We start from the raw sequence: 26,114 nt of genomic DNA, 5'->3' as shown, positions 1-26,114 counted from the left end.
ATTCCTTTTTCCTATTCATTTCTGGGCCCAGTTCATTTTTTCCAGGAGCAATATCTGTCCAAGATACATGTACTGTTGGACTGATTCTTTAGATTGCTCATCCATCTACATAAGAATACATAGTGTGAGAGATAATCATTCTTCATCCACTTGGTTTTTCCTGTGTGAATAGTTAGGCCAGACTTTTGAGTGACTAAGATCTCATTCAGGAGGCTCTGCAAAGTTCTGGAGCTTGATGGCAATCAGCACAATGTCATTTACAAGCCATAGCTTGGGGGTAGGGTAGGTGCATCATCAATAGGATATTTCGTTTCCACTTGAACTCAGCACTGGACATTCTTCATGCGGTGCACACCTTTGGAGAGAATATTCCTTTCTGCCAGCTAAGTGGCAAAGTGATCAGGAAATTGGGCCTGGCCTCAAGAGGACTTGAATTTAAATCTAGCCTCAGGCACTTCTAGCTGTGTGACCCTGGGCAAGTCACTTAACCTCTATCTGCCTCAGTTTCTTCAACTGTACAATGGGGATGCCTCACAGAGTTGTTGTGAGGACTAAAGGACATATTTATAAAGCACTTAGCATATTGCCTAGCACATAGTATGCATTTAATAAAAGCTTATTCCCTTTCCCTTCCCTGTTTTATACTTCACTTGATATTAATAATCAGAGAGCCATGTAACAAAGTTCTCTCTGGGATTTTTATGACTTAAAAATGGGTGTAAATGTGATACTTCCCTTTTTATCATAAGCCTTCACAACCCAAAATCCACCAGTCTCTACTATAAGCTGATGATGCTGACCCATTCTATTCTCTATTTCTGCCTGTGTCTTTCTATCTGTCTCTAGCTTTCTGTCTCTGTCTCTCTATCTCTCTCTTTCACCCCTCCTCCATTTCTGAACCCACCCACTAGCCCTGTCCTTTCCCTCTGTCTTAACTATGATACACTTTTCATCAGGGAGCCTTTCCAGGTTGATCCCTTCCCTCTCCAATGGAAAGAAAATTATTTTTCTCTTCAGCATGTGTATCCCCTCCACCAACACAGTAAAATGCCTTCGTTAATTGCCAGGGACAAAAAAAATCATCATCTTGTGGCCATTTTCCATCTCTGAACCGATGCTGTTTGGGGTTGCTGGAAAACCCAAAATGTCAGGGTCCAGGGCAGCTTCTGCCTGGAAAGAATTCACACACTGAAATCTTCTTCCAGTCAAAATATCAAGGTTTATTGTAATGCCAGTAGAAGTAGGCTAGATTCCTAGTAAATCTGCAACTTAATGGGGGCAAGACTGACACTTATATACAAAAAAAAAAAGACAGTAAAAAGATGTGGATTGGATTAAGGAGTGGTAAATAGCCTAGGGTGGGCCAGGTACCATGGTGAAAGGAGTAAAGTAGTCTGGGGTGAGTCAAGGGCAACTGTGAAAGGAGTATTAAGTGGTCTGGCTTGGGCCAAAAGCTGACTATGAAAGGACTGCCAACAATCTAGGTGGGCTGGGGTGGGCCAGATGCCATGGGCAGAGGCCAGTGATCTGAGCTGCTGAAATGTGTGGGAAAATTCAGGGACTAGGCTTCTTTCAAAGATACAGCCTTTTCCTTTTAGGGGTCCAGGTCCCATCACCCCATCAGAACTTAAATGTATTAATGCTATGATAATAGTCACCAAACCCACGCTTGGAGTTTTCCCATCTTTTCCTCTGCTGATCTGCCTTTAATAACCCAGAGTTATTTCCATGACAGGATGAGTCATTGAATAAAGATTTTGATAAAGGAACAGCTTCAATAAAAGACATTAAAAATCACTAGAGGCAAATTCAAAGCAAAGGCTGGATGGGCATATGACAAAACAGTATTCATGCTTTGGCTAGGGGTTGGAATAGATCAACCAACAAGTATTGATAAAATCTCTGCCATGTTCCAAGAATTGTGCTAGGCACTATGGATACTAAGCCAAAAATAAATCACTCCCTCCCCTCAAGGAGCTTATTGTCTATCTCAGCAGATTATCTCTGAAGTTCTTTCCAACTCATATGATTTTAGGTTAAAAGGTATGTGTTTAGAGGAGAGTGGGGAGGGAGGCATTTGTCACCTGGCCCAGGATAAAGGGTGAGATGGAATTAAATGCATATAATTTCATAAATCGATTATACATTTAGCTCATATGCTCCTCTTCACCCTGGCTTTAAACTCCCTAGTTGTTGGAGTGGATTAGAATGAAGGATTTAGAATCAGGAAAACTTGAGTTTGAATCCTGTATCAGACACTTATTAGCTGTGTGTGACCCTGGGCAAGTCACTTAACCTTAAAAAAGTCACTTGGTAACTTGGCTCCCTATGCCTCAGTTTCCTCATCTGTAAGAGTGGAGATAATTAGCACCTTCTCAATGGGATTGTTGTAAGGATCATTTGACTTAACATATATAAAATGCTTAGTGAACTCAAAATACTACGTAAATACTAGCTAATATCATCATCATTGTTATTATTATTATTATTAATTTCCCCATTAAAGTTCTTCATCTGACTTTCACAAGACCCAAAAAGACACGTTATGGTTTGTTCAGTTTATCTTCCATTTGACTTATTTTCATTTTCAAGGAGTTTTCTTTTGTAAGGTGTTGTACCTCTTTTTCCAAGCTATTAAGTCTCTTTTGATATTTTTCTTCCTTAACTCTCGCTTCTTCTCCCACTTTTTCTCCTACCACTCTCTCCCTTTTTTTGAGGGGGGAAGGCAGGGCAATTGGGGTTAAGTGATTTGCCCAAGGTCACACAGCTAGTAAGTGTGTCAAGTGTCTGAGGCCACATTTGAACTCAGGGGCTCCTAAATCCAGGGCCGGTGCTCTACTCACTGCGCCACCTAGCTGCCCCCTCTTCTACCACTCTCAACTGCTTTTTTTTTTTAAAGCAATTTTTTAGTTCCTTTGTGTAAAAGCTCTTGCTTTAACTCCTTTGCGAATTCTTGTGGGATTTGTGTCCAGGCTTTGCTTATAGATGATTTGGAGTCATTTTTTTTCCTGTGTTTGTGTCTTGAGTTTCTCTGTCCCCAGAGGAGCCCTTTATGGTCGGGTTCTTTTCTTGTTTGCTCACTCTTCCAAGCTACTTCTTGACTCCGGACCTTATGTGAGTGCTGGGCTCTGCACACCTCTGAGGAGGATGCCCGACCTGAATTTCTGTCCTCCTATGTCTTTCATAGCTCAGACCGGGGACTTTGCAAGCTTTCGTTACTCCCAAAGGGGCATGATCTAGGGCGAGGTCTGTTCACTTAAACCCTCCCGGTTTAAGCTTTGTAAGTTCTTGACCCAGCAGGCTTGGGTGGAAGGGAGGAGAAAGGGAAGAGAATAAGCATTTGTACAGATCCTGCTGTGTGTCAGGCACTAGGCTAAGCACTTTTTACAACTATGATCTCATTTGATCCTTACAACAACCCTGTGAAAGAGGTGCTATCATCAGTCCCATTTTATAGTTGAGGAAACTGAGGTAAACAGAGGCTTAAGTGACTTGCCAAGGGTCACACAGCTAGTATCTGAGGCCAGATTTGAACTCAGGTCTTCCTGACTCCAGGCCCAGGACTCCATCTACTATGCCACCTGGCTGACTCACTTGGGTTTGTCCGCTTGTCCCTGGTTGGGAGTTTCACTAGACAGCTGCTGGACTCAGCCACTATTTAGTCATCTGAGAGATTCAGCAGGTTCAGAGCCACTGAACTACAGTCTGTCCTTTGGTCCGGGACTCCGGACCTAGTTATTCCACCACAGGCTTCCATGCTGAGCAGGAAGCTGGCACTGAGTCCCTCGCTTTGCTTCTGGCATCAGAGCTACATAGCTGTGGTTTGCTTCTGGAATGTTCCTTGCTCAGTACCTGGCTGAGGTCCACGCCTGGACCTTGACCCAAAGCTCAGGAAAGGGTCCTGTCTCTGAGATGGGGCAGGGATGTTTCACCGGTTTCCTTCAATGACCAGGAACTCTTGTTGTTGTCTGGCCCTCATTCTCAAAGAGGACCGTGACATCAGGAAGGTGACTAGCAAGTGAACTGGATTTAAGTGAGGGAGGACTGTGCAAAGTCACCAGCCTCACTTTTTCCTCCAGAGCCATCTGGGTCCAGTGGCCAGATATAGATCAGGATGACTGGAGATGGCCCCCACCAGGGACTCTAGAGATAAAAGGAAGATCATACCATAGAAGCAGAGCCAGAAAGAACCCAAGAGGCCATCTAATCCAAAGGGGAAACTGAGACCCAGTAAGGTTCAGTAGCTTGCACAAGACCACGTAGGTACTAACTTGAGAGGTGCAATCTGAGCCTAGGTCCAATGGTTCTGCCTCCTACTAATAAGTCACTTTACCTCTTTAAGACACTGACCTTGTTTGCGAAACAAGAACACGAAAACAATGTTTACATGGCCTGCCTCATAGACTTGTTGTGAGAAAAGTGATTTATTAACATTAAACTAACCTCAACTAGTAGAAGGAAGCATGATACAGTAGAAGAGAGGCTCTGAAATCAAGAGACCTGAGTTCAAATCTTGTCTCTGATACTACTTGTGTGACCTTGGACAAATCGCTTGACAGCCTGCTTACAGTTTCCTTCTCTGAAAAATGGTAGAGGAAGGAGACTCTGAGCTTTTGTCAAGTTCTAGATATATGATCTCACGTACCTCCAGGAGAGTTTTGTCTTGTGTTATTTTCTCTATAAGGATCTTAAGAGCCTAGGATAATAGAAAGAAGGGGGCTTACCATAGCAAATTTTGAGATCATGTTACTGGAATGGAATTGCCCCTTCTGAGATCATCCTGATCCCTTTGTGCTGTGGAACTATGATCTTCATGATAATCGATATGATGTGTGTAATGAATATACTAATAGATTAGATTTTTAAGAATCATCTTTTCCAGGTTGCGAATCAGAGCTCACAAGGCAGCTTAAAATGATTAAAATGTTGACAAGGCTCACAATCACGGCATTCTTTAATTTTAAGTTTAATTATAATTAACAGTAAGGCTAGGACCAAACCTGTGTGTTTATGGGATTTATTAGAGTCCATCTAAGCATTTTCAGTGCTTTACTTTGGGTTAAGTGAAGCTAATCAAAGATTGTAGAACCTATTCCCATCACAGAACTCTGGTCCTGTGACCCACCAAGCAACGAGCCCCAAAGACTTGAACAATGCTGTTCCTACAGAACTTCAGGATACCTGTACCTTAGTATTATGGGATTTGTGGGCTGGTTGTGGGAAACCACTCCAGCCCTGGGAATGATTGTTTGTAATCCACCTTCCTCCCTTTTCCCACTTGTGATTTATGTATATGATCTCTGTCTTCACTTCAGCAAGGTGGAATTCTGATCGGGAGAATTCCCAATTTGCAAATCTGTTCCTCATAATGAAACTAATTAATTAAAGGCTACCTGATTACCAGCACTTTATCTCTGGCCTGCTGTTTCATCATTCTCAGGTTAGAGACTGGCTCAGTAAAATACTGTTAAGACTACCAAGGAGACATACCACAAGATAAAAGGGATGCTATCTGTATTTATGCTGTCTTTGCGAAATGTCTCAATTTGTTCCTTTTCACTAACCTCCAGAGTGCCTACTTGGCAAATGCCCCAACCACACAAAAGGTTCAGAGAGAGAAAGGGGGAATGAAATCAACAAACCAATGAACACCTGTTAGGTACTCATAATGTGCCAGGCACATGTACTGCTCTCCCCAGGTTTAAGTTGAGCTAATAACTATAATAGGATGTTACACCTAAAAAGAGAAAAGACATATAGGACAATATCGTCAGAGCACAGGAGACCCTAACGAAGGGAGTTTTGTTCTGTCTTAAGGATGGGGCAAATTTGGCCCTGTTTGTAGGCAACGAAAAAAGGAACCAGCAGATGTGAGGAAATTGATGATTCGAATGAGAGGTTGCTTGATGTGTCATCTGCTGAGATGAGATCAAAGGCACATGTACAGGGTATCCCTAAAGTCTGGACACATAGGAAAATTGACTGCAATGTGGAGTTATTGCATCGAGTTCATATGAATCTTGCAAAGCATATCAACCTTTGCATCACAAATGATGGAAATCACATTAAAGATGTTATTTATTAATGTGCCAATTAAATAAAATGTTGTTGAAAATTTCGTTCATTTCATTTCTTGAAAATATGCATTTTTGCCTATGTGTTCAGACTTTAGGCACACCCTGTAGAGGGGTTAACATTGACAAGAAGAAGGGCCACCTCATTATGACTGGACTAGAAGAAAAGAAGCAAGTGGGAGGGGGGGAAGAAGAGATTTTTAAGAAGGAAAGAGGGGATAAGGTGGAGATAACAAATAATCTCCATTTTCTCAGTAAAATATGAGGTGAGAAAATAGAGAAGGGGGGAAGTATGGGATGTTTGAGGAGAAAAGAGAAGATTTGGAGCAGGTTCATAACAAAACCAACCAGGGATAAATAAAAGGATTGACTTCCCGTAGTTAGGGCCCATTTGAGGTTAGAAACATAAATTTGTAGTAAACTCAGTCAGTTCTACTGCCTAGCTCCCTCCAGCTCCATTCAGCATCATGGTAGGAGTAAGCCAGCGTTGGGCTTTGGAAAACTTGAGCAGTAATTGGACAAAGAGACAAGGAATTCAAGAGTAAAGTACGGTGTGTAATGGATGAGGTTTGAGGGAGGCTTCAGGGACCCCTCAAGGACTGAAGTACCAGGGAAGGTCGTCTGGAATGAATTCACAGACTCAAGTGTTCTTCAAGGCAAGTGGCAAAGGTTTATTGTAACGCCAACCAATATGGCAGGCAGAGCTCCATAAGGAGCTTGCATCCTTTAAGGAACTTGCAAGTTAACAGGAAGAACAGGTAGTGGATTACCTGGCAGATATGCTAATTAGGTGATCACTTGTAACCTTGGTCACAGGCATCATTCACTCCTGGAGACCGGAGTAAGGAGGTTCTCAGGGATGTACTTTTGGTCTATTACATCTGTAACAAGACAGCTTTGAGAGTTGATGTCTATAGCTTGACCTCTGCATTGAACAGGATAATTTGGGGAACCAACACATGATAATTCTGTGGTTACAAGATAGTCCTATTTTTACAAGAGAATTTCTTCAGAGGTGAGCTTGTTCTTGTGATGGGGAAAGATAGTTTATTTTACTGGGGACCTGCTTATGAGTAATTGCAGGGGGAGATAGTTTGTCTTACTGGGGCCCATTCGTGAGTTATTGCTAGGCTGGGGAGAAAACTGTCAGGGATGGTGTTTTGAAGCTAGGGAGAAATGTGATCTTAAAACTGGGGTCCAAGCAGTGGTGGGATTCAGCTGGTTCTCACTGGTTTGGTAGAACCGGTACCTAATTTTAGGTTGAGTTCCCCAAACTGGTTGTTAGTGGGGGCGGAGCCTCATTAGAGGCAGGGGCGGTGCTTTGGCTCAGTTCTGTGGAGAACTGCTTGTTAATTCATTTGAATCCCACCACTGGGTCCAAGTACAAGTACCCAAGCATTGCACCAAAATTAAGGTGATTAGCCGTGATGATCTGTGCATAAGTGAAGAAGATTTTTGCTTCTTTTCTTTCTATGCATTGTAAATTAAATTAATTGTGTTCCATTCTGAATTCCATCCTGTTGAGGTTTAGGGGTGCTAGGACCTCGAAATAGCGACATAAGGCAATGAATTTGAGCCAAGCTTTCTTTCAGCCAAAGAAAAGCAAAGTTTATTAAAAACCCTCCATATTGGGTAGATTCTTAAGAAACCTGAGCATTGGCCAGACTCTGTTGATCTGAAAGTTTGGTTAAAGGAGGCAAACGAGCTAGGTGATATATAAATTCATATTGTTGATTCCCTTAAAGCTAGCAGCATACATACATGTATGGTGCCAGACAAAATCTGACTGTCTGAACAAAAGAATCAGAAGGCCTAAAATGCGTTTCAGGACAGCCCCAACTCAGCATGTCTGTGTCACTCAAAATTTATGATCTCCATGTATGTTTAATCACAGTATAAGAGAGGACTTTCCTAATTGGATAGGTTGTAAAAACAATAAGAGAGTTTGACAAAGTGTCAATTGAAATTACAACCCAGGATCTCTGTGTTTAATTCACCATTAACATGCCATAACATAGTACATGTCCATAAAATATTGAGATAAGAAAAAGTCCCATTATTCAAGATAGTGTTTCAGGTTAAGGGTCTCACCCTTAATGGCCATGAACAGAAGAAAGAATGCTCCTAAGTCAGCCCCATCTGGGCTTATTGACATAAGAAGAGGACAAAGAAGCTGTTAGGGTCCGGGCTTTGCTTCTGGTTGATTAGTTCAGGCTCTGGCCCTTATTGAAGTTACTAAATTGATATTAAATGCTTACTAACTCTTAAAGAATCTAAGTATTTGTGACGCTCATGGGCCAGAATGAATCTGAGCCCCTTCACAGAGACAAGATGGACCTTTCGGGATCTAGGGTTGGTCAAGTAGTCTGGGGTGATGGAAGGAAGCGGGGGTCTAGGAAGGATCTTGATGGGAGTGACTAGTAGGCTGGGGTATCTAGAAGTCTGAAGGGGGGAACCGAGATAGGATTAAACGGGGGTGGGGGGGGGAAGTAGGTAACAGACAATGGAGGGCTAGGCCAGGTTAAGGGTAACAGAGATTTGGGCAGTGATAATGAAAGGTTTATGGCCTCAGGCGAAGGCCAGATACAGCGGGAAGATTCAAGGAGAGTTCAGGGGCATTCCCAGAGCCTATACCACATCAATCCCATTATGGGTTCTGAGAGAAGAGAGAAAAGATCTAAGAAACTAAACTGTTTCAGTGGATGAAGGGGAAGCCAGGCAACTGCACTGATTTCAATAATTTAATGTTTCATTTTCATCCCCTAGGTTAGGGCCCAAATGCAAGGAGTGAATCAGCTTCTGGGTCAGACATGAAATGAAGGCCATTATGAGAGGAGTTTCTCAGGCACTAACTATATTGAGTGCCCTCCAGTGGCCAAAGGAGATAATACAGCATGTTAAAAGGTTAGGAAGCAACCTGAATAAAGCACCACCTGGTGTCTAATTCAGGCATATAGCTCACAGTTCATTCAAAACCTTTGACTAGATTTTGCCCTATAGGACAGCACCTATGAGCCAATGCCCCAACTGCGTCTCATGTTCGTGAGTTTGTCAGATTGGCTAGCAACTCTATTGTGGTCTCATGAGAGGACATGAGCAAGAATCATTCAGGAAGAGAAAGAATGTATGGACTGTGGATTTTTAGGAGTGGAGGGAGAATCTACATCAAGGAGACAGCATTTATTTAATGGAAATATAGTCTACAAATTAGATGACTAAGAGCTAAAAGTTGTCTGTCCTGTAAAAATAAAGTCATAAGCCAAAGGGAGGGAGAAAAAAATACAAGAGGTATAATATAAGATAAAGGAGATGCTTTATTGCTTCAAGTTCATCCCTGGGCCAGGATGGGCTGGATTCATCCCACTTCTATCCGTGCATCTCAGCAATATGAAGTGATCGTGTTCACCTCCTATCACCACAGGTCATATCATTATGGCTCCGGTTGTGGTAGGTTTTGGCTATAATGCCTATGATTGTCATACAGTCGTTAAAGCTGACTTCTCCATCTTTATCTTTATACTTGTCAAAAAACCCTTTAATGAAACCATCTGGATCATCTGTGGCCTGGAGAAAGAAGAAGCCAAACTAGGTGAAGCTCAGCCAAGGACAACATCATCTCCATACCCCATGCCCCCAGCCTTTCCTCAGTTCCTCAAACCAAGAAACCTTCCAAAAGTAACCTGTCTTCTCTCCCTTCCCTTACAATTAGACTATCTGTTTATTAATCTTATAAACCAGTTTGTGGTCATATCAGTGCTTAAGGCTGCATGTGTTAATTTACACATTTTAACAGGGACTTTTGCAGACAGATATTTTGAACTCAAAAATGATTGGCAGACTCCAATGTCAGAAGAATGGGAGGAGATATTTTGAGCAAATGGGACTTTTCATGCCTTTTTTTTTTCCTTCACAGAGAGCACTCAGATATCTAAGCAGGGTCAAGATTAAAAATGGTCAGAGCTCTTTCTGCTACTGAAGTCTCTGAAAAGAGGAATTTGAGGAACAGAGGAATTTGATTTTGACTGGCCAGCATAGGTAAATCATCCTGGTTAATTAAGTGTCTACTTGCTCCTGGCAGTTGGGCTGGACACTTTTCTGAGTTTCCATAAAGGAATATTTAGTAGGGGTATACAATATCTGATGGAAGGGACAGAAAACCAATCTTGGAGTCAACATCTGGATTTGAATCCAGGTACTACCATTTAGGTTAGATGCTGGACATCGGTCTAGTGTGAATCTGAGCAAATTAGTTAATCTCTCTATACCCCAATTTCCTTATCACTAAAATGTGTATAGTAGTATTTGGACTATCTTCCACATAGCATTATTGTAAGAAAACTGCTAGAGAAATCTCAGTTATTTATGATATTTTATGAGGTTTGAGGAGTTGTATAACAAATATATGCAAATAATTGTGTTCAGTTATTGTTCAGTCATATCTGACTCTTTGTGACCCCACTTGGGGTTTTCTTGGTGAAGATACTGGAGTGGTTTGCCATTTCCTTCTCAAGTTCATTTAACAGATGAGGAAACTGAGGCAAGCAGGGTTAAGTGATCTGCCCAAGGTCACATAGCTAGTAAGTGTCTGAGGCCAGATTTGAACTCATGACTCCAGGCCCACCACTCTATCCACTACACCAATAGACAGGTGTAATTTCTTTTTCTTCTTAGGATACATAAATTTGGAGACCGACATGGTTCTTTGAGAGCCACTTTAGGATGGTCCCTTCCCAGAACCCCTTTCCCCAGACTTAGCCACTGACCTCCAGAGAGAATAAGGGTACTTATTTCCAACTGGGTTTCCATGGGCCATATATGTAAAAAAAAAATCATAATAATAATAACCAAGACCCAAAATACCATTGCTCCAGATTCCCCACATGAGAAGAGAATGTGACCTGGAGAAATCTCAACCACCGCTGTCTCCTTAATTAATGGCCCCCACTTACACAGGTTGAAAGGAAAATGGGAAACTCCTCCTTGATGTACTGGGTCAGCTCCTCGAGGTTCAGTTTATCGTAGTGCTTTTGCTTTCTGCTGTGCTCGTGAAAGGTGTCCATCAATCCTGTGATGGCTTTTTCTAACTTGGTAGAAGCCATCTCTGGTTCAGAAAAAAAAAATCTAAAAGAAAAACAGACCATAGGGCTCATTTTCTAGAAGAGAAAGGACTAAGAGTTCATAAGATCTAGATTTAGAGCTGGAAGCAACATTTCTACTTGTCTAGTCCAACTCTCTCACTTTGCAGATGAGAACACTGGGGTAGAAGAGAGAAGTTCAGTGACTTCTCTAAAGCTTCACTCCAAATATGCCCTCTGCCTCCTCAGCCACCTAACTCGGAATGGGATTATGATGCAAGAGGGAGGGAGAGGGTAGAGGAGAGAGATTGCTGGGAAGAAAGACTATGGGGTCTCTGTGGGGACTGTGGAGGGTTGTAGGAGAGGATATGTAAGAGGTAGGATGAGTCTGTGGGATAGGAGTGAAAGAAAAGGCAAGGAGCCGTGAGAGGTAGAGGAGGGCCTCTAGGTGGTGCCATAGTTCACAGAGCGCCATGCCTGGAGTCAGGGAGACACCTTCCAGAGTTCGTCTGGTTTCAGACACTTACTAGCTGTGTGACCCTGGGCAAGGCACTTAACCCTTGCTGGACTCAGTTTCCTCATCTATAAAATGAGCTGGAGAAGCAAATGGCAAACCACTATCTTTGCCAAGAAAACCCCAAATGGGGTCACAAAGAGTTGAATATGACTGAAAACAATGACTATGAAGGGTAGAGGCAGGGCTGTTGGATGGAAATCCATGGGAGGGAGAGGAGTTGTGGGAGTTTGAGAGAAGGGTCATGGGGGAGGGGATGAGAGGCTATGAAGAAGAGGGTTATTGGGGAGTTGGAGAAGGTGTGAAGGACTTCCTATCACCAGGAAGGGATCGGAGGGAGGGAGCTCTTTAAAACAGCCACACTGTCACCCAGAAGCCTGGAAAGTGGCTTTGGGGCAGACCACAGAGCAGCATTCCCTGGGGATCAAACCTGTACAGTGTTGTCATTATCTATGATACTGGGCAACTGGGAAGGGCCTGGAAATCAGAGGATTCAATGTAATCCACCCCACCCCCACCCCAGCTTCTTTCTTGTCCTCTTCTCTCCTCCCTACCACCAAGGGTTGCCCGATGGAAGGAGTACTGGATTTGAAGTCAAAAATCATGAGTTCACATTTGAGCTTTGCTTCTTGCTACATGAGTGATCTTGGGCAAATACCAGGAGTCTGACTGAGTCTCAGGGATTGGACCTTTCAGGATTCTCCACTGGCCTGATGCCAGGAAGAGGTCAAAGTCCCAGGACTGATCAGGAACTTGGCAGGTGAACCCTCACGATTAAAGCAGTTGCAATATTCTGTCGTTACTACCATCAGCAATGGCCATTTAAAATATGCTGGGAATCCCAGTGTTAGTTAGCACATTTACCCACCTAGGCATGTCAGTAAATAAACCCTTCAGGTCTAGGGACCTGCCGATCACTATTTGATACCCAATTGGCATAGACCGCACTCCATGGCCCAAAAGCTGCAGTTACAACTTCTCTAGAAGAGGAATAATTCATCATTTTCCTCCGGGTTGAAAACCATGAGAAACTAGACTGATTTTTTTTTTCATGGAAAGAATAAGGGCAGTAGTTTTTCTTTCAGTTGTGCCACACATTGGATTATCCACACCAGCACACCCTTCCATCTACACACTGTCACAGAATCTCAGAGGCCATCCAGCCCAATGCAGACCCTAACAGACTCCCCTCTACAACATGACTCAAAAATGGGTCATCCAGACCTCACTTCAAAGCCCTCCAGTGAGAACAAACTCACTACCTCCCACAGCAAACCATGACATTTTTGTGTAACTCGAATTGTAAGAAGTTGTCCTTGACGTGAGCCTGAGTAAATCTCTCTCTACACCTTCTACCCAAGGCTCCTAGGTATGCATTATGGAGACAAATAAAATAAGTCTAATCCCTCTTCCCAAGGAGATCCCTGCCCTAAATCTTCACTGCTCCAGGCTAAACACCACCTTCCTCCCCCAGTCATTTCAAGTGATCTTTTGAAGGCTGCATCAAGGGCTTTCACCCTTCTCTTGGGGCTGACCAGCTGACCGATGCCCTTTCTGAAATGAGGACCCCAGAACTGAACGCAGTTCCCTGAAGTGGTTTGACTAAGTCAGTTGTGATGGAAAGAGCACGAGACTTGAAGTCAAAGGACCTGAGTTCAAATGTCGACTCTGACACTAACTTTAGCTAAGTCAATTAACTTTTCTTATCCATAAAATAATGAATTTGAATTAGATGATCCCTGGGGTCCCTTCTACTCTAAATGTATGAACCCTGGCCTCTTTGGCCCTTTGTGATGTGGATGAGATGAAAATAATAATAGCTAGACTTTACATAGCTCTTGAAGGTTTGCAAGACACTCTATTTGTTAACTTATTTAAAACCAGAAGCAACTCTACAAGGTAGGGGCCCATCATTATCCCCATTCTGGAGGAGAGAAAGCTGAGGCTAATTAAGTGACTTGCCCAGGGTCACACAGCTAATAAGTGTCTGAGGCAGGATCCCATCTCAGCTTTTCTTCACCCTTAAGTCCCACACTCTATGCACCTCAGCACCTGGATGGCTAAAGGAGCTCTCTGCTTATCTCCCGGGGTCCTCAGACAAGCAAAACCAAAATAGATGTTAGGTCTGGGTAGGGTATGATCTGAAATGTGGCTAGGGGCTCAGAGCATGAGTGTACTAAGAATCACTTCCCAACCAGGGACCCAGAATACTTACGTCCACGAGAAAGAGAGTCTAGGGTTCTAGTTCAGGGCCTCTCCTCACTTGGTTTTTTGGTGCCGAGTGAGGGGCAGCTAAGGGTAGTAAGTGAGTGGCAGAGCTGGGTTTCCTCACCCTTCTTCTCTGTTTGCCAGACCTATAGTCAGGGCAGGGCAGGCTGGAGCATGGAACCGGACATCTAAAGAGAGAAACAGGGACTTACCAGACAGAACTCAGAGAGGAATCTCAGAGGAAGAGAAGGAGCAGTATGGGACACCACTGGAGGAAGGTCCCTTTTATACTGTTCAGAGCTGCTCCATCACAAATGCCAGCCAGGACCTGTTGAAATCCTTGGCTTCCCAGGCTGCCTCAGTTTGCAGTGGGGGAGACACGCCCAGACTTTCTCCCCAGAACAGGCTAGTCCACCTGGGCTGCACCCTCATGCATGTTTTGTGTCTTTCCGATTTTCCCCAAGGGGTCAGAGGGTGGAGAACAAGGAAACCATTAGGGAGGCTAAGAATTACAACATCTGGAAACGGGAAAGGTCTCCTCTTCTCCCTGTCTCTTCACACCCCCAATGCTTATGTTCTAGATGCATAGGGAACTTGTAGAACAGAGGGTCCACAAATGACTCTGAAGGGGAAAAAACCCCTTTCAACCTCTGCCTGTTTTTTCAAGTCCCCAGAGCCTGTCTAAAAACGATCTTATCAATTGTGTGACCTTAGACAAGTCATCTGCCTTCTCTAGCCCACAGTTTCCTTAGCTATAAAATAAGAGGATGATCTCTACAATTGTTTCCATCAGTAACATTCAATGATCCTGAATGCCCTCCCTTCACAGACTTGAGGCTGTAGCCAACCTGACTCATCCAGTCACAGGCTCTTATCTATCTTGGGGTCAGTCAATAAGCATTTATTAAGTGCCTACTATGTGCCACAGGATTTAAAGCCAAAAGACACCTTAAAGGTCATTTAGTTCAACTCCATTTTACAGATATGGAAACTGAGGCCCATAAAGGTGAAGTGACTTGTCCAAGGTCATTTGTAGTAAATAACACAACCAGGATTTGAACTCAGGTCCTCTGACTCCATCCAGCATGCTTTCTATGGCATTACAGGTCTATTCCCCTGCCTCTGCTCCCAGGTTGTTTCCCCAACCCTTGAATGAATTCTCTTATTCCCTCTGCCTATTAACAGTCTTCTCTTCTTTAAAGACCCTGTTCAAAAATCACCTCCTCTATGAAGCATTCCTTGATTTTCCTTCTCTTCCCCATTACATCCCTCCACTGCTAACCACAACTCCTCCAATCTCATGCTTCTCAGCTTAACCTCTCCTGGGCTTTTAATCTATTTATTTATATTCATATCTCCTCCCCCACCTCACTCCTAATAAATTTTAAACTCACTGAGGGCAGGTGTGGTTCCATTGTCCTTATCTTACCTGAGAGGATATTTCTAAAGCTCTCTGAGAACTTTGAAGGACCATATGAATGCAAGCTATTATCCTTATTACTAGTAACTATTCTCTTTACACTCCAATGCACTGCTTATAGTAGGCTGAACTGGAATTTGGATGGAGGATGCCACATTTGTGGGACAGCTAGGTGGCACAGTAGATAGAGCACCGGGCCTGGAATCAGGAAGGCCTGAGTTCAAATCTCACCTCAGAGCGAGATTAGCTGTGTGACCCTGGGCAAGTCACTTAACCCTGTTTGCCTCAGTTTTCTTATCCGTAAAGAGGAAAAGGAAATAACAAACCACTCCAGTATCTTTGCCAAGAAATCCCCCAAATGGGGTAATGAAAAGTCAGACACAGCTAAAACAACTGGACAGCCGATGCCACATTGGACTACGTCTCAAAATAGATTTTACTAAAGACCGTGGGAGCATAGATTTAGAGCTGGACATTAGTGAAGTTTTCAGTAAAAACCGCACTGGGTGTCTACAGGCACCGTTGATGTACGAGGACTCTGGAAACTCAGTTCTCCAAGCAAATCTCTTAAGAATTCAAGTAACAGATAAATGGACATCTGCCGACATTGATCCATCCTATATTTGGAGTAGCTTTTTTAGTTCTTTTCTTCATAGTCTTCACAACACTTTTACAGCATAGTATCCAGCTTCAAATGTGACCTCAGACACTTACAAGCTGTGTGACCCTGGGCAAGTCACTTAACCCTGTTAGCCTTGGTTTCCCTATCTGTAAAATGAGGTGGAGAAGGAAATAGCAACAGCCCTAGTTCCTTGCCAAGAAAATCCCAAAAGGGAAGAGTCTGACACAACTAAAAAACAACTAAACAACACATCCAGTCCTTACAATGAGCCTCTAAAATATGCAAGGATGAGGCTTCCAACAAGTAGAATGAAGAAACTGAGGCTTAGAGTGGTAGAGGGCCATATCTATAGTCAAATAGCAGAGAGGCAGAATATCATAGGCCAAAGAGAATTTTCAAATATTCTCATCGAAACTCCTGATTTTACAGATTGAGAAATCAAGGCCCAAAGAGATAAAGTGATTTGTCCAAGGTCACACCAGTTTTACAAGCTGGGCTTTAGAAAAAGGCCCTCTGGCTCCAAACCCAGTCCTTTCCACCTCCATCCTTGTTGCAGGAAGGGGTGGAGAACTCCTTTCCAGAGCCAGGGAACCAGAGAAGTCTCAGCTCTGTGACTCTTGGCTCTCTTGGAAGGGAGCTGGGGATAAGGAGATCGAGGAGGTGTGATGACTGGAAGGTTGGGTGCTGTTGTTCAGTCACATCTGACTCTCCGTGACCCCGTATGGAGTTTTCTTGGCAAAAATACCAGGGTGGTGCGCCGTTTCCTTCTCTGGGTCATTTGACAGGTGAGGAAACTGAGGCAAGCAGGGTTAAGCGACTTGCCCAAGGTCCCACAGTTAGTAAATGTCTGAGGACTGATTTGAACTCAAGAAGATGAGTCTTTCTAATTCCAGGTCCAGTGCTGGACCCGAGCTCAAATCCACCCTCCTACATTTACCAACAGTGTAACTTCTGTCTACCTCAATTTTCTCATCTATGAAATGGGGATCATAATAACACCTCTCTCCCAGTATTGTTGTGAGGATAAATGAGATATCAGTAAAACACTACATAAATGTTATTATCATCATTACTAAAATGGGCCTAAAAAGGACGAAGGAAAAGGGGAATAGGGATTTTGCCTTGGGGTCTGCTCCATCCTTCCTCAACTTGCATACAAACTTTGCATACATCAGGCAGAGCAACATTCCAGTGATTTATAATGTGCCTAAACCTGCTAGAAGAATTGGGAAGGAAGGATAGGTAGATGCTGTAATCAGAGGGGGAGATCCAAGCCGATGTTCCCGGTACAAGGCAGGGCTCAGCAGCCGCTGTAGGGCCTGCCTAACTGACTCATGGTCATTACATCTTTCTACTCCCCAAGAACAAGGATAACAACAGTCCTAGTAACCAAAGGGCAAGCTTGCTCTAAAACTGTCATCATCATTCTTCAATTGATGTGGCAGCAAATGGAGGGAGTCAGTGACTTCATCAGTGTTGCCCAAACCAACTACCCACTCCTGACTCCCGGGTATCTGCTGATATCACCCCCCTTGTCCTGGTCACCAGGGTTTCAAACCTTAGCTCATTCTTGACTTCTCCCTCACCTTCTCTCTCTTCCCGTCCCATTCATTACTCATTTGTGCCCGATCATCTGTATCAGCCCCTCTGAGATCCAACCACTCCTTCCCATCCCGGCTACCACCTGTAACCATCTTCCCCTCCTTCCAGAACTTTTACAGTAATGGTTTGCAGCTCATCTCCCTGTCTCCATTTCCTCCTCTTCTCACCTCCTTCAGTCCATTCTGCACAAATTGTCAGGATAATCTTCCTAATGCATGGTTCCAACCATGATACACTCCTTAAAAAAAAAAACCTCAGAAGCTCCCTGTTCAGGGACCATAGTCTTACAGTGGAAAGGTCATTTCCTTCTCTAGCTCATTTTACAGGTGAGGAAACTGAGACCGACAGGGTTAAGTCACTTGCCCACGTAGCTAGTAAGTATCTGAGACCAGATTTGAACTCAGGCCTTTCTGCTTCCAGACCCAGTCTCTATCTACTGTACCACCTACCTGCCCCTCATTTCAGGCCTAGGCAACAGCATGTGGAAAGGCAAGGAGACTGCATGAAATTCTGCCGGCAGAGAAATCTGAGGCTGCATTCCAAGCCAAAAACAACGAAGAAATAATAATCCACATTTGTACGTCATTTTCCCATTTGTATAGCTCTTTACGTGCATGAACCCGTATGAACCTGAGAACAACCCTGGGATGTCGGTGTTATTGGCCTCCCCATTTTTATGGGTGAGGAAATTGAGGTTCAGAGATGAGTGAGGGGACCTGCTGCAATCACAAGGAGGCAGGATTCAAACCCTGTTTTTTCTGAATTTACACCCAGCACTCAGCTATACAACCTGTCTCCCAAAAGGCTTTGGATTATCCACTGTATTATATTGTCTGTCCCACAGCTCTCCCTCAGCTAGCATCGATTTCAAGGCATATGTCTGTCTGATGTTGGTTTTATTGGATGAGAACCCTCTACATGCCGGTCTGCAGCAATGCTTCTGTCTAGATTGTCAATTCCCTAATTAATAATAAAAATAATAACTCCATTGATAGTGGACCTGTGATTTCATCAAAACTAGGAGTCCTCCATGAGGCACTTTCCATAATCCCTGCCGAATTTCATGCCTTCTTGTTCTGTCAGCTTCGGGCAGGGTTAGAAACCTTTTTCCTTTTCCTGAGTTTGCTTGAGTTTGCTTGAGTTTGCCTTCAATACTCGATACTCTTGCTTGTGCCGCTCAGTGACTCCAGCGGCTTCCTGAGGCATACCTCTCTTAATCTCCCATCTCCTTCCCTGTCCAGCTTTAAACCATCAACAACCCCTTCTTGTCAATCCAGTTATTCTCATTACACAGACACACACACACACACACACACACACACAGAAAACAACCCCTCGGCCACAGGCATGAGGATGTAGAATCACAGAATTTAAAAATCTGGGAAGGACCATATCTGATTATCTTGTCTGACTCCATTATTGTACATGTGAGGGAAGCGATGGTCAGGGAGATGAAATGTGGTAGATTACACAGGGATTAAGTACCAGAGCTGGGATTCTGCTGCCGTATGCTGGTAAATTGGCTCCCAGAAATGTATGCATAACATGCTTTTTTTTTTTTTGAGGCAATCGGGATAAACCGACTTGCCCAGGGTCACACAGCTAGGAAGTGTCTGAGATCCCATCTGAACTCAGGTCCTCCCGACTTCAGGGCTGGCGCTCTATCCACGGCACCACCTAGCTGTCCCCACAACACACTCTTAAGTTTAATCTGTTTCACTAAGGTTTTCTCCATCACCTCATTTGCTGTCGTTTTCCAACTCTCTGTGTCCCCATTTGGGGTTTTCTTGGCAAAGATACTGGAGTGGTTTGCCATTTCCTTCTCCAGTTCATTTTACAGATGAAGGACTGAGGTAAACAGGTTTCAGTGACTTGCCCAGGGTCACACAGCTAGTAAAGTATTTGAAGCCAGATTTGAACTCCTAACTTCAAGCCCACTGCCCCACCTAACTGCTCATCACTTCCTTAAGTCTAGATAATTAGCAAAACAATAAACCAAGCTCTTAGCCGTGCTTGGAGAAGTGCCCCCTCCTTTTCTTCTTCCGCCGCTTTCGCGTTTGCCCTCGGTACCACAGCCTCCGACATGCAGAACGACGCCGGAGAGTTCGTGGATCTGTACGTGCCGCGGAAATGCTCTGCGAGCAACAGGATCATCGGGGCCAAGGACCACGCGTCTATCCAGATGAACGTGGCCGAGGTTGACAAGGTTACAGGCAGATTCAATGGCCAGTTTAAAACCTATGCAATTTGTGGAGCAATTCGTAGAATGGCGGAATCTGATGACTGTATTCTCCGACTGGCAAAAAATGATGGTATTGTTTCAAAGAACTTCTAATTGAAGAAACCTTGTGAAAAATGTCTTAATAAATCAGAAAAACAGCAAAAAAAAAATAAATAAACCAAGCATTTGAGGATTTCTGAGGTGTAAATGCTCATGATGAAAATGTAATATTTCAAAAATAAAATGAAATAAAATTTAACATTTGACTCTCTCTAGCCTATAGGAAAAGGCGCCAGCACACCCCTGGATTCCACCCAAGGCCTTTTTGGCTCCAAATTCAGATCTCTTTCTACTATACCAATGTTGAATCCTAGAACTATGGAAGTATAGAGGTAGAAAGATCAGCCAGGCCATCTCTGAATTCCAACCGACACCCAGCTGTGACCCTGGGGTCACAAATAGAATCTCTGAGTCCCCATTTTCTCATCTGTGACAATGGAGATAACCATACCTGCATCATTGATGGAAAAGGACACTGAAGCTCAGACAGTGACTTGCCCAAGGCCACACAGCTAGTGGCAGTGCCTGGTATCAGGATATGATGCTCATTGACCAGACAGAGCACAGGGTAGAGCGTTGGTTTGGGGATCAGAAGCCTTGGGTTAGAATCCTTGCTAGTAAGTGTCTGAGTCTAGATTTGAACTCAGGTCCTCCTGACTCTAGGACTCTATCTACTGCAACACCTAGCTGCCTGCATCTGTATAGCATTTTAAGGTTTGCAAAGTACTAAGGTTAAATGATTTGCCGGGGGTCATGTAGCCGGGAAGTCTCAAAAGCAGGACTTGAACTGAGGTCTTTCTAAGACCAAAGCCAGACCTCCATGTACTACCCCATTTGGCCTCTTCTTTTTTTTAAACAGTCCCTGCCCTCAAAGAGCTTACAGTCTTTTGTTGTTGTTTAATTATTTCAGACTCTTCGTGCCCCCTATTTGGGATTTTCTTGGCAAAGATACTGGAGTGGTTTGCCACTTCCTTCTCCAGTTATTTTTACAGAGGAGGAAACTGAGGCAAACAGGATTAAGTGACTTGCCCAGTCACACAGCTAGTAAGTGTCTAAGGCTGGATTTAAACTATGGAGGATAAGTCTTCCTGACTCCAAGTCCAGTACTCTATCCACTGAGCCACACAGCTGTTCCCAACCTCTTGATCGCTCATCTAGTCCTACTACTACAATTCTTCATGTGTCCTGGAAGTGGCTAGATAGACATACACACATACATATATATATACACATACATACACACACATATACACACATATACATAGACATGCACACATGTACATCTATACATACATATATATCTATGCATAAACACATATATATACTATGTGTGTGTATATATGTATATATGTGCTATATGTGTGTGTATACACACACACACACACACACACACACACACACACACACACACACATAAAAACTGTTTCAGGTTCTCCAATTCTAAAAAGGCTTTAAGTATTGACCAGCCTAGTTAGGCTCAGAAAGGCTCACCAGCAATAGGAAGGCCACTTGGGGATGAATTCTTTAGTCATGGCTGGATCTCATCAAGGTGGGCCTGGTGTTTTCTCGTCATACCATTTCACTTATCTCCGGTAAACAATAGCCTATGAGTTATTTTCAGTCTCTCCTATCCAACCCAAAGGTCATTCTCCTTGGTAGGAAAAAACCAGGACTTTTCCACATTATCCTTAATTTCCAAATGGTATAATATTTGTAAAGTTCTTAGCGCAGTGCTTGGAACATATTAGGTACTAATAAATGCTCATTTCCTTCCTTCCTTCCATCCATCCTGAGGGACCAGAAGCTTCTAATCTTCATGTTTTGCTATGGGCCTGAGTTCCTGTGACTTTCAAAGCCAAGAGAGGGCTAGAACCCTGCCAGGGTTACTATGGTGTTAAACATTTCTGCCCTCCAGACATGGAATAGAAATCAAAGACAAACTGAGGGAAGCCCCTGATCCTATCCCTGAGTTGTGACGGCACAGATCAGCCCCAAATTGGGCAAGAAAGGTAATTCCTGGTACACAAATCACACTTCCACCATGTTCTATTTTCTATATACCCACCATAGGCTAGGCTAGGGTTATTCTTATGATGGGAAGGAGGAAAAGGAGGTCCATAAGGGAGAGGAAACTCTTAGTGATTCAGCCCTAGCAGCAAAACCCAAAAGGAACCTCCTTTTCTGTGGAGTTCTTTTCCGCATGGGCTGGGTGAAGGGTCTCCCTGCCAAGGTTAGGGACTAGGAGTGCAGAGAGGGAATGCCATAACCTCTGAGAACCCTATAATTCTTTGAAAGAAGATTGTGGACTAAGTGTGAGGCTGGATATGCTAAGAAACTTAACTCCAACAGCAAGAACATCAGAATAGGCTGAGTACCTCCACAAAAGAATTAAATTTTCCTCCTAGGGTGCGGAAAGTCCGACAGTCATTTCGATCTCCTTAAATTCTAGGAAATCAACAACATCCATTGTGTCAGTGACAGAAAAGTGACTCCTCCTATACTTGTCCCCTCCATTAGCATAGAAGAGGGAAGAAAGAAAGAGATTAATCTAGGCTCAGAGCTAAACTGAGGATCGAGGGCAGGATTAAGTCTTTTCAAACTCAGCCTTCTAAACTTTCCCCTTCTCCACTCCTTGGTTACCTCTTCCTTTATTTACCTAATAAAAGTTTCACTGCCATCAATCATGAAAGAAAAAAAAAAAAAGGTTTTCTCATAGGTTCTCATAGGATCTAGAGCCAGAAGAGACTTCAGAGATCATCTGCAGAAAGAGCCACCAAGTTTAGAGTTCTAGGACCATACAGAACCAGTGTGCTGTAAAGGAAAGAAGGCCAACCTTGGAGTCAGGGGAGCCCTGGGTTGGCATCCTACCTCTGATAATTACTATAGTTACCCCTTCTACATGGGAAGCATTAGGAGCACGGTGCCCCCATGGTCTAGAAAATCCACGTCAAAATTTTTGGCCCTTCCTTCATACCAGGGGAGTCTGATTAATTTTTCTTTTTCTTTTATGGGATATTTACAGTACCTTATTTTAAAGTTTGGATATATTTATGGTATTAAAGGATAAAATATGTTGATATAATACAATACCATACATATCTTTTATGCATTTATGAGTTTCTAAACTTTTTCTGTGTCATCTACTAGCCTTTGTGTGTCATCTGCAGCTTCCACAAAACTCTATTCACTCCACAAATTCATTCCTGGCTAGGTTCAGGTATCACACCTCCGATGTGAGGTCTCTCCTGACCCCCTTAGTTGCTCCCCCTCTTCTCTAAAATTATTATTTGGGGGCAGCTAGATGGCACAGTGAGTAGAGCACCAGCCCTGAAGTCAGACACTTGACCCACTCATTAGCTGTATGACCTTGGGCAAGTCACTTAACCCCAATTGCCCTGCCTTCCCCCCTCCAAAAATAAATAAAATTATTGTTATTCAGTCATTTCCAGTCTTCTCCAACTCTTTTGTGACCGCATTTGGGGTTTCCTTTGTAAAGATGCTGGAGTGGTTTGTCGTTTCCTTCTCCAGCTTATTTTACAGATGAGGAAACTGAGGTCAACAGGGTTAAGTGGCTTGCCCAGGGTCACACAGCTAGCAAGTATCTGAGGCTGAATTTGAACTCAGTTCTTCCTGACTCCGGGCCTGGAGCTCTATCCCATGTGCCATTTAGCTTCCCCCTATCCAAAATTACTTTGTATAAATAAATAATATTAACATAATAATAATATAATAAATATAAATTAAAATATAAATAAAGATAAGGCCTGGATCTATGATTTTGCTGGTATTGGGAAACTTTCTATTTAGAAAATTCCTTCTGCTAGAGCACACAGGCATCTCTTCTGAATCTTTAAAGCCTTAGAGTTTCATAGAATATTTGGAAGTTAAATGACTTGCCCAGCATTGCCAGGCTTTGTCAGAGACAGGACTTGAATCAGTGATGGGCTGGTAAATATTTACCAACTAGCTGTCCTGAAGGAAAAAAATTGCCCACAATACACTTTTCAATGGGATCTGCCTTATTAACATTTTCTCCATCATTTCCTTAAGTCTAGACAATCAACAAAACAATAAATTAAACCCTGATTTGTAGTATTTGATTTCCAAGGTATAAATGCTCCTACTGACATTTTAACAATCAGCTCTCTAGTTTGAGCTAGTACAAGCTGACTTCAATACACTCCCACCTGGAATCCAGGTCTTCCTGGCTACCTGCCAAATCACACTGCCTTCAGATATATTTTGTCTTTATTTATCTGTGTACCTGTTGCATCTTCCTAGTAGAATGGAAACTTCTTGGCAGCTAGGAATGTTTCATTTTTGTCTGAATCCCTAGCTCCTAATGCAGTGCTTTACACATAGACTGGATGAATGGATGAATGAATGAATGGATGGATGGATGGATGGATGAATGAGTGAATGAATGGATGATGAATGAATGGATGGATGAATGGATGGATGGATGAATGGATGGATGGATGGATGAATGGATGAATGAATGAGTGGATGGATGAAGAATGAATGAATGAATGGATGGATGGATGAATGAATGATGAATGAATATGTGCAAGGTAGTGAGGGAAACACAAAGCTTAGCTATAATAATGGTCTCTTCCCTCATAGAGCTACTCTCTATCCCTCCCCATCCCCAGACAATTTTATCCATAGAATGCACCTCCAAGAACTATCATTGGCATTATATGCGCCACTATACTCCAACAGTAGAAAGGGACAAGAGCAGTCTATGTTTAATAAAAGATCACTTGTATAAAGCATTTTCCTCCAAACTGCCCTGCGGGGCCAATTTGTCCTTCACCAGTCCCCATGTTAAAAATGAGAAAATTCAGAATTAGAGAGATAAAATGATTTGCTCAAAGTTATAAAATCATAGCTGGAAGAGACCTCAGAGATCTAATAATCCAACACAAGGAAACTGAGGCCCAGATAGATGAAGCCCCACAGGAGAATCAGGGCTCAGATTCAGACTCTTAGTCCATCCCTTTTTCCATTATACTGAGCTAACTCCTAGTCATACAAGCAGAAACCATAAGAGGTAGTATTCAAATCAGTCAATCAACAAGCATTTATTTAAGCCCTTCCTATATACCAGGCCACACTAGGGCAGCTAAGTGGTACAGGGGTAGAGCACCATGCCTGAAGTCAGGAAGATCTAAGTTCAAATCCAACTTCAGACATTTATTAGTTGTGTGACCTTGGGCAAGTCATTTAACCCCTTATTTGCTTCATTTCTTGTCTGTAAAAGGGGGACACACTGGAGAAGGAAATTGCAATCCACTGCAATATCTTTGCCAATAAAAGGTCCATGGGATCATGGTACAAAGTGAAGTAAGCAGAAGGAGACCATTGTACACCATAACAGCAATATTCTATGATAAAGAACTGTGAATGACTTAGCTATTCTCAGCAATAAAAATGCTATCCACCTCCAGAGAAAAAACTGCTGTTGTCTGCGTAAAGACTGAAGCGTGCTATTTTTCATTTTGTTTCTTTCTTTTGTTCTTCTTTCTTTCTTTTTTTATTTCAGTCTTCTTGTACGAAATGGCTAACAAGGAAACGTTTTACCTATTGCACATGTATAACCTATATCAGACTGCTTACCATCTCAGGGAAGGGGGAAGGGAGAGAGGGATAGAATTTGAAACTCAAAATTTTTTTTAAAAAAGAATATTAAAAATTGTTTTTACAGGTAATTGGGGGAAAAATAAAATATTATTTTTTAAAAGTTAAAGAGAAGTTTGTATTTTATCCTAAAGTCAATAGAGATCCATTAGCTTTTTTGAGTAGGGGAGTGACTTTAGACTATGAGTTACTGGAGGCAGGGAGGGACTAAAGTGAATTGGTCTGGGAAGAGGGGGAGGGGCAAGAATAGAGGGAGGGAAGAAGCTCGTGGCAATCCAAGTGATACCTTGATAGCAGATAGAGAAGGGGCCTCTGTTCTATCAAAAAAAAAATAACCAGTGTTTATTTCATTATCTTTATGTTCTCCAAGTACTTAACAATCTTCAAGATTGTCTTTTCATGTAACTATGCATACCCCATGTTTCAGCATCAGACTAGTAACACCCTGAGGGTAGGGGCCTTGTCTCTCCCAATCAGATCATACGTTGATTTTAGGACCCAGTTGTCCTTCCCCCAATCCCCTGGAGTATCTGAATAAGTGTGCCACTAGAGAGAGAAGACAGAGACTAAATCAATTAAAAGAGAGTTTTTTATTGATTCTACTTCAAGGGACTAAGTGTTCCAATGGTTTTCCATTCTGGGTCTCCAAAGGTTAATTAGTTCCAGCTCTGATCCCTC

General features: G+C 42.9%; 2 protein-coding genes across 2 annotated transcripts; one reads left to right on the top strand and one right to left on the bottom strand.

The window, feature by feature from the left end:
* Positions 1 to 9,476: 9,476 nt before the first annotated feature.
* Positions 9,477 to 11,173, bottom strand: S100A7 (S100 calcium binding protein A7). The gene is made up of 2 exons (XM_036753873.1): positions 11,024 to 11,173; positions 9,477 to 9,638 (listed from the first exon to the last, which is right to left on the bottom strand). The coding sequence occupies exons 1-2, from the start codon at positions 11,171 to 11,173 to the stop codon at positions 9,477 to 9,479; spliced, it is 312 nt and encodes a 103-aa protein (XP_036609768.1).
* An 8,387-nt stretch (positions 11,174 to 19,560) lies between these two features.
* On the top strand, positions 19,561 to 19,900 carry LOC118848601 (40S ribosomal protein S21-like). Its single transcript, XM_036757557.1, has one exon. It carries the CDS (start codon positions 19,599 to 19,601, stop codon positions 19,848 to 19,850), a length of 252 nt encoding a protein of 83 aa, XP_036613452.1. The 5' UTR covers positions 19,561 to 19,598; the 3' UTR covers positions 19,851 to 19,900.
* Positions 19,901 to 26,114: the final 6,214 nt, after the last annotated feature.

This window comes from Trichosurus vulpecula, chromosome 4, assembly GCF_011100635.1.
Source record: "Trichosurus vulpecula isolate mTriVul1 chromosome 4, mTriVul1.pri, whole genome shotgun sequence".
Classification (NCBI taxonomy): Eukaryota; Metazoa; Chordata; class Mammalia; order Diprotodontia; family Phalangeridae; genus Trichosurus; species Trichosurus vulpecula.
Note: the sequence above shows the minus strand (reverse complement) of the source record. Positions and strands in the feature narration are given on the sequence as shown.

Coding starts and splice junctions, on each gene's coding strand:
- S100A7 (XM_036753873.1), bottom strand. CDS start 11,173: ATGGCTTCTACCAAGTTAGAAAAAGCCATCACAGGATTGATGGACACC. Junction 9,639..11,023: donor CCATTTTCCTTTCAACCTGT/GTAAGTGGGGGC, acceptor TTCTTTCTCCAG/GCCACAGATGATCCAGATGG.
- LOC118848601 (XM_036757557.1), top strand. CDS start 19,599: ATGCAGAACGACGCCGGAGAGTTCGTGGATCTGTACGTGCCGCGGAAA.